The sequence below is a fragment of the Maylandia zebra genome, linkage group LG20 (assembly GCF_041146795.1).
Source record: "Maylandia zebra isolate NMK-2024a linkage group LG20, Mzebra_GT3a, whole genome shotgun sequence".
Lineage (NCBI taxonomy): Eukaryota > Metazoa > Chordata > Actinopteri > Cichliformes > Cichlidae > Maylandia > Maylandia zebra.
This window is the reverse complement of record NC_135186.1, coordinates 2,929,423-2,944,436: the sequence shown is the minus strand read 5'-3', so window position 1 is coordinate 2,944,436 and position 15,014 is coordinate 2,929,423. Positions and strand designations below refer to the sequence as shown.

The 15,014-nt window shown below is 40.0% G+C and overlaps 1 protein-coding gene across 1 annotated transcript; it reads right to left on the bottom strand.

Moving 5' to 3' along the window:
- Positions 1 to 76: 76 nt before the first annotated feature.
- tmem9 (transmembrane protein 9) lies at positions 77 to 3,986 on the bottom strand. Its single transcript, XM_004558745.6, has 5 exons — positions 3,591 to 3,986; positions 2,195 to 2,286; positions 1,950 to 2,058; positions 1,590 to 1,721; positions 77 to 1,485 (listed from the first exon to the last, which is right to left on the bottom strand). The coding sequence occupies exons 1-5, from the start codon at positions 3,681 to 3,683 to the stop codon at positions 1,342 to 1,344; spliced, it is 570 nt and encodes a 189-aa protein (XP_004558802.1). The 5' UTR covers positions 3,684 to 3,986; the 3' UTR covers positions 77 to 1,341.
- Positions 3,987 to 15,014: the final 11,028 nt, after the last annotated feature.

Here is a 15,014-nt window from a genome sequence, read left to right as displayed (position 1 = left end):
CCTCTAGCGCCATTAACAGGAACAGCAGATATGAAAGGAGAAAAGTAACTGCAGGAGAAAGAAATTCCAAAACCTTTTTTTTGAGGAATTTTCCTTTATTATTTCACATCAAGCTAAACATATGGTTCTATAGCACACTTAGGCCAGAGATGCATATAATACATTGACAGAAGGGATATTAAACAGTAATTACAAATCAACTAATCAAAAATCAATTAAAAAGATAAATTAGAAACCAATAAACTTCAGTAGATCATACTGTGTATGAGGTACAGTAATGCAAACCAGTGTGCCTGTTTTTGCTGTACTAATAATTTCCCAACTGGGAGCTTCAGTAATAGGATGTGAGCAGGAATTCACTGACAGATAATGATGCACACAAGGCCCTGAAGCCACGAAGCATCTGGATTCTGCCACATTATCATCAGCTTTAGTGGTTTAATGCATTCTCCTGTGATTTTTCTGAGAGTCCCTTTAAAACTCTGATAAATGCCTCCTTTTCTTTTTCTCTCTTTGCATGAAAAGAGTGTTACGTCAAATTGTGCTGCAGAAAAAACAACAACAAAAAAAACAAACAAAAAAACCCCACACATGGCTATGGTGCTGGGTTCAGTCAGAAAATGTAAGAATAAAATTAATACAAATGCAAGCACTAGTTAACAATGGGTGAAATTTCTTAGTTGACCTTTCCGTCTGTTATTTTTAGAAAGCTGTAAAGTTGGGAGAAACACGATCTCCCACACAAAGAGAGAAAAGGCACAGAGTGGGGCGCTGCTCAGATGTGAGTATACAAAGTCCAAAATCAACAATCATACATTAAATTCATCCAGATTTAAATACCAATAAATAATTAGTGCCAAAACAATAGCAACAGCATTGCAACTGTATAGACAGAGCAGTCCTAATTAAGTTAGCTTATTCTGAGATCACATCATAAATTATGCTTGAAGGAAAAACAATTATAAATATTAACACACAATAAGCTGAAATGCTTTTGACAGCCAGTGCAAAATGGGAAAAGTTATTATTTTATTAAGACATTCAAAGCTGCACTGATGTGCAATTTGCTGAAAGGATTTGCTGAGATGACTTTAGGTCTTCAGCAGTGCTTCAAGCATCAGTTTTCTTTAAACTGCAGCTTTGCCCATCTCAAGTTTTTACATCTAGTAAATAAACCAAGTTTAAACATTGTCGTAGTAGATGTGTAATGTTTAAATATTAATTCGGCAGATGCGGTGCACAGCAATGACAAGAGGTTTTGTGACAGTGCCACTGGTGTAATAGCAGACGGCCCAGGAAGGTTACGCACTCTAAACTTGGCGTTAAGGTCAGCCTTAAGGTTTAACTTAACAACTTGTGGCGGTCAAAGACCGTTTTGCGCTGCTCCTGGACCTGCTTTTTCCAGCGCTGCTGTGCTCCCTCAACCCGCTCCAGCACCGTGTTTCCTCTGGCCTGGCTGCTGCTCTCTGCCTGCGGACGCATCTCCTGAACACAAACCAGAGACGGTTTGAAATCAAGAACTTTAAACTCCACAGAACCCAAATAAATACACTGGAGTGTGCTTGGATGCTGTCTTCTTGAATGGTTACCTCAGAGTCTTCCTCATTGTGCAGCGGCTGGGTGTACGGGTCATGCTTGCGGATAAGAGGATCAACCAGTAGCAGGAAGAGCATGTAGAGCAGCAAGGCGCCCACGACTGACAGGTAAATGATGATGGTCACCTGCGATATTTAGCAAGAGTAACTCATTGAATCCAACATATAAGCTTTGCAAACTATTCTTACAAATCTTTTCTTTAAAAAAAAAACAAACAAACAATAAACTAGAAAGGCTTTGCAAGATTTTCAACGACTCATCTTGTATGACAAACAATCACAATGAACCCGCTTTGCTTGGGAATCAAAGCTGAGGAAGATATGTCGTCATATCCAAGAGAAAGTCAGTTGTACCTTAATTGTGTTGCTGCTTCGTTCTTCATACTTGCACTCACAAAGCAGACAGTAGGCTTCCACATCATGGCCAGGAACAGGCATGGGCTCCACTACATGCAGGCAGTTGCTGTGAAAAACATGAAAACGTTTGTCATTTCTACTGAGCTAAGAGAAAGAAAACCCCTAAAAACACTAGCGCAGTGAAAGAGTAACGCCTTTTCTTTAAAAATCCATGAAAGTCTAAATAAAAATATTCTTCTTACCAATCTTTCTGGGAGAAATTTCTGTTATAGATGTGACCGGTAATGTTTCTGTAGGGCGGACAGATGCATTTGCAGCGGACATCCTCAAAGCTCTGCAAGAATTAAGGAACTTTTGTAAAAGTGGCCCAGATTCAGCCCATCTTTCCCCCACAGCACCACTTCAGACGTCTCTCTGTTATTAACACAAGCAGTTATACAAACAAACACTCTGACATATACTCAAGTTATTCTAAGTCAAATGGCACAAACACACAGATAAGGACAAAATTTTGAGATCCTCTATGAAAACTTTATCTTTTGGAGCATTTAAGTGCTGTTTGACAGTGCAAGAAGTTTAAAAACACAGCTTTTCTTTTCTTTTACATAATTTTAATTTGGGCACAGAAACAAAATTATTTCACATTAGCCAAAAAATACCAGAGCCAAAATTATTAGCCTACGATACTATACTTTTGAAGTTTCCAACGAGTCTCACACACACCTCCTGAGTGATCCCAGGACAATTTCTCAAATGCCTCCAAATTCGGTGGTGTTTTGGAGGCAGCTCTTCACAGGAGTGACGCATGTTTTGGGTGATTATCGTGTTGAAAAATAAAGCATAACCCAGACCCAGTTTTGCTGCTGACTGCTTGATGTTTTCTTTCAAACACTTCACGTATCCATCTTTTATGATACCTTCTACCTTAATGAGATTCCCAGTGAGTTGTACACCTTTTCCCTTTTGTCTCATCTGACCAAAGGACTCACTTTCTATGCACACTCATTCTCCAGGTTGACCTTGGCAGACTTCAGTCTGCTTTGAAGGCGTCTCTTCTGCAGAACTGGAGTTTGTGTTAGTCTGCAACCTCGCAGTGTATTCCTACTTCTAGTTGATTGTCTTCTTTAAGACTACAATTCCCAACTTGGCTAAGAAATTCACGAGTGTCCTGGCAGTGGTTCAGGGGTATTTAGACACATCTCTCACGAGTTTTCTTTCCAGAGTCTTTGAAATCTTTCAGAGAGATAATATTATATTATAATAATATTTACCCTAATAATGTTTTTCTGTGCGCAAATAAAACTGATTTATAGTCTCTAAAGAAAATTCTTATGTTGTTTAGTTAAAAAAGCACTTGGGAAAATTCTGACAAAAACTTTAATCAAGATAATCATTATTTAGATAAAATAATGTAAGACTAACATAAACAGGTATTGTTTAAGTAGATGTAATTGCATAATTGTGCTGACAATATCGCCCTTGAACTATTATTTTACATTTCGTTATTTAACTATACAATCTTTATATTTCACTGAATAAAACTGAGCAGTTTACTGAACATCTTCCCATAAACAAAGCGATACTTGATGACATTTAATCCACAAACACAGATCCTCTGGGTACCAGCAGGTCTTTTACCTTAGCTCGAGCAAAAACGACAACATCCAGCAGAAACACGGTCACCACTGCGGCTGCAGCAAACATCCAGGATCTTCCCCAACCACACGACATTTCCCCAAAGGCAAAACAACTGGCACGACGACTGAAGGATCAGCAGCAAGGCTCTGTCAAAATATAGCAGCTAGCTAGCACTGCAAGGCAGGAAATCCACGACACGAAATGTCGTAAAAACTGAAGAAACAAAGCTCGCAACGCGGTAACTTCCGCTGTGAGAGTGAGGAAAACGTCTGTTTCTGCGTTGCATTCAGGTTGAAAGTGTGCTCTCACTTTGTTTAGAGCAAAGATCGCCAAATGAATTTTGTCCTTCCTTATTCCGGACTCGTCACACATGAAGAAAACAATCCGACAGCAAAGACGCAGAGACGGCGCCACCTTCTGGACAAGATAAGAAGTACAATAAAATAAATGCATATTTATCAAGCAGGTTACATTATAATCACTTACTGTCCCTCTTTATGTGGGACTGCACAGCATTTTACCCCCACATACAAACGCACACATATCTTTAGACAGTGTCTCACATTTTGACTGGTTCTGCAGGACATGCGCTTTTCTAAAGTCTGGCTTTTACTAGTTGCATATGAAGGGAAGACTTTTTTTTAATTATAGACAGAAAAAGGAAAAAGGTCAGCCTGTCTGATGTCATACCCATCAAAGAAAGTTACCAAAAAGTCACAAGCTTTGCACATTTTATTGAATATGATGGAAGCTACCAGAAAGAAAAAGAAGATGCAGCATATTTTGGAGAAACAGAGGGTTTTCTGTGGTTTTTTGTTTGTTTGTTTTGTTTTAGTTTGGTTAGTTCGGCCCCCACACAGCGAGAAGGTCCTGGGTTTGAATCCAGTCTGAAGCCTTTTTGAGTGGCCTTTGCGAGGGGATCTGTCCGGGTACTTAAGCTTCCACCCACAGTCCAAAGACATGCATGGAGTTAGGTTCTCTGGTAATTCTAACCTGCCTGTAGGTATTTCCAGAACTGCAGATGATAGAATAAGCAATTCAGCTATGAAATGTTTACATTTTGACCACTTACAACATTAAAATAATGCTTAAATATTAATGTGTCTAAAAATTAGATATATCAATGATGCATAATTCCAAATAGCAATCATATGTATAATATACATGAAGCAGCCTTTATTAATCTTTTTTTTAATGACCAGAATAATCAAGGATGCTTTATATTGTTTCACTCAACACTGCTCTTGAGTCAAATCCAGTTTCCATTTTGGAATTTGAAATATGAGTCTTAGCTTCTTGACCCAATCAATACCCCTATTTCCTGGTAATCCTGCTTTCACATCTCTCTGTATAGTAAGCTACTCATACCTTTAATAAGCCACAGAAATCAATGACTCACAAATTCAGCCTGAACCTCTTGAGCTTTCGGTCATATAGATCAATCGAGACCGTGGTTGTTTCTCTAATAAGCTACGATATCAGCGTGAACAACAGAGCGCCGTCTGTGTGTAAACACTGTCGTTCGTGTGACCTGTGATTCAACCACTTAAATCAGCTGCAATGCTGCCAAGAACTTGTTTATTCTATATATAGTTTGGAGATTTGGAGTGCTGGGATTTCAGTCTCACAAAGGACGTGAACTCAGTCAGTTTATGTCTGCCTACAAGGTTGTTGTTGAGCTATTTGTACGCCTAAAAAATATGAGTGATGGGAGACTTAATCATGTGAAACAAATACACAGACAACAGAAGCAATCCCTGAAATCCATATTTGTACTCATTTTTTCATGCTGTACAAATTACTTATTTTCAAATTCTTCCTTTAAAAAACAACACATTAAAAAAGATTTCCACTCTTTTACTGAAAGATGCCAACCACGATGCTGTTTTCTTGGGTGGGAGTTAACAGGTGATATTTCACGGGCATTTATGTTTGTCAGAAATTTAAATTTTGCTGTTTTATTTTTATTTACAGTGAGCAGGTTTAGTTTTATGAAAAGACAAGAACTGGTCGGATTATGTGGAGAAAACCTTTCACCCAGACAATATTAGGCTGGTGATGTCTTTTATGCTGTCAATGACCTTTTGCTGTTGATACACTTGGCAAGTTAGTTCTGAATGCTTTAAGTGTGTTTTGGTTTTTAATTGATTCCTCAATTGATTACTTCATGAACTCATGCATGTACTTCTTCATTCGTGTAATGATCTCCGTCATAATTGGACTAATAAACGCTTTAGATGGTGATTTGTGCGAGCTGTCTATAATATATTTCATTCTCTCACTTCTGTCATTGTAAGCCACTTAGTTCTCATCTTCTCTGATGCATGGCTGCCCTTTAATCCCCAGGCCAATTACAGCATAAATGACACTGACCAGAGCCTAGTGCCAGGTCTCATTATCAGTTCAGACTTTTTAAGAAAAAGAAAGGAAAAGATTCAGTTCTTCTTTGGGTAGACTTGGTAAAAAAAATATTCATTTAGGAAAGAAAAATGAATGTAGTTGTTTATGTAAAGTGGTTTATTACCACTCAACTAAAAAAAAAAAGCACTGTAATTGATGCGGGCAGATACAAATATTTTGACAAAGTCTTTAGCCGGTGAACTGCGAACGCAGCCTGACTATAAAACAGCAAAGGGAAATGATCCATAATGGAAACACTGCAGAGAAATTCAACTCATAAACAACATCAGAGGGTGTCAAGTTCTCTTACTTGTCAAGGTACCTGAAAGTATTGACTGAATCACATTATTCAAAGCGTTCATTTTCCAGGGACCTGAAAGCATCAGGCACTTTGCCCACTAGGAGATGCTATAAGGCCCAAGGCAAAGCAAACTCGACCAGCAGACGTTAGTCAAAGCAGACTTGGATCTGGAGCAATGTGGATACGATATAGGGCATATAAAATAAAACAAGAGAAAATATATTGTGAAATTCAAAGATAGAGCTACATAAAACCAATTAATTATTAGCTAAACAGCTGCAGCAGCACTGTAGATAAATACCTACCTTATATGACTCACCTATAGGATCTACAGGTTTTTGTCCTTAATCTAGCATTTTCAATACACCCCTCAACCTTTCAGTATGTTTCTTTTTGACCTTTATCACATCATCTGCAGTGTCTTTTTGCCCTCCTCTGTATCATGCTTTTGGAGAGAACACTGTTTGAATAACAAGACTATCTCTGAAGCGATATCTCTCCTCTCCTCTCCGCTGAGGTGATGCATTGTGGGCAGTAGGACTATTCTAATGGACACACGTGGTAATTACAGTAGTGGGAGGTAGCAGACAGTGGTGATCCAGGGACAGCGCAAAACTATAAATCACAACTCCTGGTTCCGCCCTCCTGAGCGTAGCCGATCACAGTCAACCAAAAAGCAATTCTGCCAACATGTGTTTGCACATTTGTCTTCATCAGCCACTGGCTTGTTTTGGGCCCCTGGAATTGAATTTTTCTTTCCCATGGTAATCAAACAAAGACTACTTCTTAGGTGTTTCACTCAAAGTCCCCTGCATTAGGTCTAAATATTGACCACATGTGAAATATACTTGTCATTTTTTGTGTTTAGTTTGATCCTGTTGAAGTTACAGGAAAAAAAAAATATCAAAGAATTATTAAATTACAGGATGTTTTTTTTTTTAAATAAAAAAAGCTCTGTGTGATCTTCAGTCAGAGATAGAAGATAAAAATCGCCTGTTATCAGTTTCAGTGATGTTGCTTTTTTGGAGGTAGCGTGAGATGCTTGCTAGAGAAATGTTGTAACCAAAAGAGGTGTCAATAGCAAAGGTGTTACAGCAGTAAGCAGTGATGGTGACTCAGAGTACAGTGTGTGCCCTGCTCTGCTTTATCTGTACGGACAGCTGCCTGTCAGCCAGCTGAGCCCATGCAGGGGGAAAGGTGTCTGCTGAGGAGCTGGTGTCAGCAAGGTGAGAGCCGAGCCCGGCTACGCTGAGCTGAGCTGAAATGGATGCAGAGGAGGGAGTCTCTCCTGCCTCTGAGGGACACCGATTTTCAGCAAGGAAACAGAGACTGCTGGAGCAGGAAACTCAGCCAGACAGAACATGAAAGCCAAGAGCGGCCATGACACATGATGGACACAAACGGAGGAAGGGAAGCTGTCCCCACACTCACCCGCCCACCACTCGCTATTCCTCTCCTTCAGCAGTGCTGCACCCCTGCAGAAGGAGAAAAGAGAAACATGCCGATGATGCTTGAATTGCAGTGGCTCTCGGTTGAACTCTGCCCCCGTGTAATGTGTTGTCTTTGATGTTGCACAAGATGTTGCAGAGATGCAGGGAAACTTCAAAGAAAGCTTCATAGGCCAATTGCAGAATTGGTCAAAAAAGATAAATAAAACAGCAAGCTGCCAGAAATCCACACGCATCTTTCAAGGGAGACCAGGGGTCAGGCAAGCAGACAGCTGAAAACAATAGCAAGAAATGAAAGGTGACATGGATTGAAAGGTAGATAAATAGCTGCGGGGGAGGAAGGAAGTTTGTTGTTGGTATATAAGGATGCAATTTAGGTTGTAGTCTTGGAAAAACAGCCTGCTGGTTTAACAAATACAGGCAGGCCGGTCAATAAACTGTCAGCTATTAACGTCTACTTTAAGTGACAAGGCCCCCCAGACTGATTTATAGAGCCAGCGATGCATAGAATCCTTATAGATAAAAAATGTTAGGCACCTGGCCGATCAAGTCAGCGAGCAAAACACAACACACACGTCAGTCAGCAAAAAGCACAGCTATAGATATCGATGTGGATCTTCTTTCAGAGTAAGCTCAAAACAGAAGGAGGAAGGTAAACAGCCAAAAGTCACCAAGAGCCTTTTTTCCCCGACAAAGCGATTCCATGATCAGAAAACTTTGTCAGCTCCTTTGGAAGGAGACTCCATTCCTTCCAAACGGTAGGGACAGAGGTTTCTGTGTGATAAGTTTTCCCTAATGAGGTGATACAGACATTGCCACACCCTTACTCCATCTCCTTGTGTCAGTCTGTGATCTACCTACCCCAGCTGCAGGCCACATCTGGAGGCATGATAGATTTCATCCACAGGGGGCCTCCTTCGCCAAATGTCACCGTGAGTCATCTTCCTTTGTTTCGGCATTTGTTGCAATGTGACCTGGCAGCTCAGTGGTGCGCCACAACGGACTGCCACTGACACTTTCACATACACAAACAAAACTATTCTCGAGACATAAACGATATAAAGTAAAAATGTCTTCACAGGCGGTACGGTTGAGTAACTTGTTTGGTGCTTTCTGCCCGGAACAAATCAGACGTAAACCCTGTGATATAGAATCAAACTTGTCATCTCACAGCTTCAGAAATCAATAGAGCCCCACACTCTACCACTAATCTCAACACACATGGAGCGAGCTCTGGATGACTCGTCCAGAGACGGCGGCAGGAGCAGAGAGAGAGGAGTAAAGGAATAAGATAAGATGGAGGAAGGTGACAGTAAGGAAAATGAGACATGAGCTAAGTAAGTTACATTTAAAGCTATATATGTTAAGTGTCTGCACATTGTTGAGCACATAGTTTTCTTTAATTTGCCTCAAATTTTATTAGTATAGACTGATTTGGTTTTAGATTTCTCCTTTCACACCAGTACAGTGGAAGCATATTAGGTTTATTATGACATTAACAATTACAGAAATGCTTCTCATGTGACCCACAAAACTCACTGTTGAAGAAGAAACATTTCATGATATTGTGAAGCCTTTGGCAGTGAGTTCTGCAGCTATGATCTAAAGATAGATTTACATAAACTGTGTTTTAGCTTTACTTTTCAGTGCCTTACTACATACAAAAATAAAATTCAGTCATCTTGACTGTTGGAAATGTAGGATGGTGTAGGGTCAGTGCAGGAAATGACAGAAATCAATTAAATATTTCAAAAATAGGAAAGTAATTGTCGCGGTTCGAATTTTGAGGAAGAGACATACGACTGAAAGTCCATAGTGGGTCAACACAAATTATTTTATTAAAACACATATATGTGGTGAAGATAGACTCTGTAAAACATCAGACTCCATCTCCCCCCTAACAATAGGTGGTTGTAATATTTATACTTATGATGACCAGTACCTCGCGTCACTAAAACAGAACAGTTCCTCTTTCAGTTCCTCCAGATGCATCCTGTTGTTCTACTTGTCTAGACTTAAACAACACTTGCAATCCTTTCACCCAGACAGGCTATGTGTCTGTGTCGTTAATCTAAGTGCATGACCTTCCTCTACATCGCCTGTTACCAGGCAAACATCCACAGCACAGGGCACACGGCCTTTATTTCCTTTCTTAAACAATCATAGAAAACATTTGTTAAATTGTATATATATATATATATATATATATAAGCAATCCTTCCAGCTTGAACTTTGCTCCATTGATCGGCCAGACATCGCGCTGCCCGTAGCTTCAAACCATTAATTAACTTGACCAAGCTTCAACCCTTTACTTATGCAATATGTGTATAACATGTTACAGTTGCACCTGCAATGAAAGATTATGTGCTTATGCTAACACCTGAAATACAGACTTTAATATAACCTCACCAGTTTCAATAAATGTGTCAATGAAATGATAACAATGATAAATCATAAATGGTGAAACAGTAATAATAAGGATTATGCATAGTAACATAGATTATGAATATAAAATAATATTTCATCCCGACATAATGTAATGTGTTTCTTCATAATGTACAAATCCAATGTTTGATCAGCGTGATGTAGGTTTGGAGCTCGATCTAGCTTTTAAAAGCCAAATAGACGCCTGGAGTCAACCTGAAATGTCTGCAGTTAAGTTACAAACGCTGATCTGAAAATGTGGAGATTTCTGAACAATATAAATAAAAACAGAATGCAAGGATTCACAAATCTCACAAACCCATAGAAAACATATCAAATGTTTAAACTGAGAAAACATACCATTTTATGAATGATATGACAAAGAAGACCCGCACTGTCGAGCAGCTAGAATCCTAATCAGGCAGGAATGGGGCAAAGGTACCCTGTCAAAATCCAGCAGCTGCTCTCATCAGCTCCCAGATGTTTATGGGCTGTTATTAAAAGAAAAGGGGATGCTACACAGTGGCAAACACGACCCTGTCCCAACCTTTTTGAGATACGTTACTGCCGTCAAATTCAAAATGAGCTAAAATTTTTAATGAAATAGTAAAATGAACTTAATATGCTTAAAAAACTTCTGTTTATCAAGCAAGCACTAAAGGATTTCTACCATTTCTTTTCACATGTGCACTAGTACACTTACAGATGAAACCTGAAAAATAGATTCTCATGTGCAGAATTGATTGAGTGCGACTTAATTTGCAGTCAGGGCAGTAAAGGGCTCTACATCCAAAATTTCCTTAATGGGATTCCTTAATATTAAGCATAAAGTGATTGTTTTCAGTGTTTTTCTTTAACTCCCTTAGGTGAAACTGAGTTAGCCCACCCTATTTAACAGCCTCTGTCATATCTCATTCCCTTTCTGGTCTTTATAGACTTCATCGCAGGCCTTCTTTTAATGGAGGAGTAGAGAGGCTGTTTACCAGACGTGAGGAAAACAGAAAACAGGGATGGTGAAAAGACAAGGGAAACGGGGTAAGCGAGAGGTGGAGGTTTATAGAGTGAGAGCGAAACTGCGAAAGAAAAGGGAAAAGACAGAGAACCAGGAGGAGGTGGGGTTAGAGGGAGACGCTCCACTGCCTGGCTGACAAACACAGGGTCCCTCCAGAGTCAGGCAGATGAGAAGGAGAGGAGGAGAAAGGGAGAGGGGTGAGAGAAAAGGAGGGGAGTTTGATGTGGGCAGTCAAGCCCACCACCCACCAGCAGCCTTCCTCTCATTCTCCACAACTCCACCCCCCCGCCCCCACTCCAGCAGAAAATCTATGCCTGCTCTCTTAGTATTCCTCCCATCTCTTGCGAAGGCTCGGCGGAGGGGAGAGCAGACAAGTGGACTACTAGTGAGGCCCTGGCCAGCCGTGTGTGATGCTATCTGAGAGCTTTTTTCCCTCCTTCCCTTTTAGGATGGGGTGTTTGCTCAGGGCTGACAGGACAGACAGAGCACCCAGCCACTTGAAAACCTCCACCAGGGACCTGAACTGGACACATCCTATCTGTACACCCCATTTTCCTCCCCTCCCCCCCCCGCAGAAAACCTGTAGATCAATGGGGTCAACTGTGCAGGTTGTCTATTCTCTGACTGAACCAGAGTGCGCAGATGAACCAGGGAAGGTGTGGCGGACAAGTGTGGAGCAGGGAAATTATTTTACTGCTATTGTTAAATAATAAATATAATCTGTAGTTTATATTGCATTCAGAGGTTTAAACAGTGGGTGTCTTTCAGAAAGACTAAGTTGCAGGCTGACAGGAAGTTGCAGAGAGTTTGCAGAAGTGAAAGCAGAAAGTTATTTTGAGCAGCAGGCTAAGACGATCATTGCTTTAACAATGTAACAGATAGCTTTAAGAAGGCCTTAAGATGTTAACTTTGTATTTTTTATACACAATGCATATCTGTGCTTAGAGTTGGAGCTCAGTCAATTAATTGGGGGTTGGAAGCTTTGTTCGGCGCGATGTCCGGACAATCTATTGTGCAAGTGACTTGGAGCTATAGAAGGTTAAAACTGCGTACATGCTTACAAAACACTTATATATCAGATCATTTTATATTAAGGTTTCATTAGAGGTTTTTGATTAGAACATTTAGTAGATGACATATAAATAGTCTCAGTAAGCCTCTGGTCTGGTGAAAGGTCAGAAGTGCAGCAGGTGAATTGAGAAAGAGCATTTAAGGACAAGAGACAGTCAGTGAGAGGTGACATACACATACACACACAGATGAATTATTTATAGGAAAGAGGTTAGTCATGTCTGGTTCGAACTGCGAAAGTGTCTCTATAAAAAGAGGAACCATCCCTTGGTGTCTCTGAAAATAAGGAACGAGGTCTTGCCCAATGGGTGGCTGAACGGGAAGTCAAAAGGTTGACCGGAGGAATCGGCCATGAAAATAGAAGATGATGTTCTTTTGAACTATCTAAAAGTCATTGTTGTTTTGATATTGACGTATGTATATATCCTGTCTGTGACGCATGAAGGGGGCGTCAGTAAATCAAACCCTGATGCTATAAAATCTGTGTATGCTTTGATTAAGTCGAAGATCACTTGCTGTCTACGTACAGAGTGTCTTCCCACACGTGTGTATTCATTAAAATCATTGTTTGACCAAGATCTTCTGGACCAATGGTTGTTTGTACTCTCCCTCCTCAATATCTGAACCTTAACACAAGCAACATAATTAAGATCTCTTCATGAAGAAGGCTGCAATGAAGATGCTTAATATTTATTCGAGATGTTCACTTAGATATAACCTGTGCCTGTTAATATAAGCTCTCATTGGTTTCAGGGAATACAGGAGCACTGCTTGCATGTGAGTTTGTGTCATTTGTGGTCATCCCCTTTACTCTTCATCTAACACCAAGTTAGTGCAATACTATTACTGCTACCTGTCAGTTCTTTGGTTTATGACCAAGCAGCCAACATAGAAAATGTCATCCTGCTTCAGCTGTTGGCACTTCTGCAGGTAACCAATGTTAGCAGGACAGCATGCTAAGCTAAAATGGTGAACATAATCAGATCTGCTTTGCAGTCATCATGAACTCTGTCATCATGAGCATTTTAGAATGCTAATAATGTATGAACAGCATAGCATGAAATGACATACTGGCTCCTTTGAAAAGATTAGAAACAAATCCAGATGGAACAGATGAAGTTAAAAATGAGTGTTTCCACAATCATAAAAATGTTGATGCAATGTTTGTATTTGAGCAGGAAAAAAGAAAAGGCAGAGAAGTTGCAGACATGTGTTGTATCCTAATTTTGAGTAGGTATTGTACATATATTAAGTAAATGTTTGCTTTATGTATGTACCACACTGTTATTACATGATGTGGCTTGCAAGAAAAGCATAAAATTGCTAAAATCACATAGTGTGTAGGTGCTGTTTGCTTCAAAGTGCTGCTAGCATGACTGTAGACTACACAAATGCAAACACAGTGGGGTGAACATTAGCTGTTCAGGGAAAAAAGTTGCAAAGCAGTCCCAGACCACCACACTGCCACCTCCATGTCTGACTGCTGGTATGATCCTCATTTTATGAAATGCTGTGTTAGTTTTACGCCAGATGCAACGGGATGCAAACCTGACAAAAAGTTCAGATTTCTTTAGATGTTGTTCTGGGTTCTTTTGTGACATCCTGGAGAAGTCATCAATGTGTTCTTGGAGTAATTTTTGGTTGGGTGGCGACTCCTGGGAAAGTTCACCACTGTTCCAAGTTTTCTCCATTTGTGGATGATGGCCCTCACCATCATTCTCTGCAGTTCAAAGCCCTAAAAATGGCTTTGTAACCCTTTCCAAAGTGATAGGTCAGATGTTCCTGCTTGATCTCTCACAGAGGCATGATGTGTTGCTTTTTGAGATCTTATAGCCTACTTCACTTTGTCACATGTATTTTTTTTTTAATCTGTATTTATACTAGTTATCATTAAAACAACACGCATGGGCGTAGCTAGAAAAGGTGAACTAAGCTTTCCAAAAAAATATGCTTAATTCACGATTTAAGGGTGATTACATTTTCACACAGGGATACATTTGGATAGCTTGAAATCATTCAAAAAATGCATTTTGTATTCACTCATGTTATCTTTGGCTAATATTAAAATAAGCAAAATCCTAACAAATCAGAAGGGCGCAAATACTTTTTCACAGCACTACACATGTCTACAGAATATTTAAAAGAGGGTTGACAAGTGGTCACTGATAGGTTTGTAGCTTGAACCTATTCGCTGGAATGTTGAAGACAAAATAATTACACAGCAAGCAAGACACGAAGTAGGCAAAGTTCTTCTTGTTACTCATGCATGAGGGAGACCTGCCTGGAGCCAAGTGTCGTTCCACCACTTGACCTCCGTCAGACTCTCAGCCAGGTTCCCCATAGCACTCCTTTTATTGTGGTTACATGAATATGCATAGGGTCATTAACATATAACATCTTACATAGGTATACATGTGAACAAAGAATACTGTGTGTGTGTGTGTGTGTGTGTGTGTGTGTGTGTGTGTGTGTGTGTGTGTGTGTGTGTGTGTGTGTGGGGTCAGAGTGTGACCCCATAAATGACTTCCCTAAACCTGCTGGTCTGGAAGTCCAACAGTTCATCTAAACAAAAGGCACTTAACCTAAAACAGATATAGATACGTTTATCCTGCCATAAAACAATAAGACAAGGTACGACCTCTTCCCATGCTCCCAGGATGTAGGTGTGCATTCCAGTGTGGAATACACACCAAGCCTTTGCAGCCTGCTAAAGATCATACATCCTATCACTACACAATTGATTATACACCTCTAAGCATATATGGTTA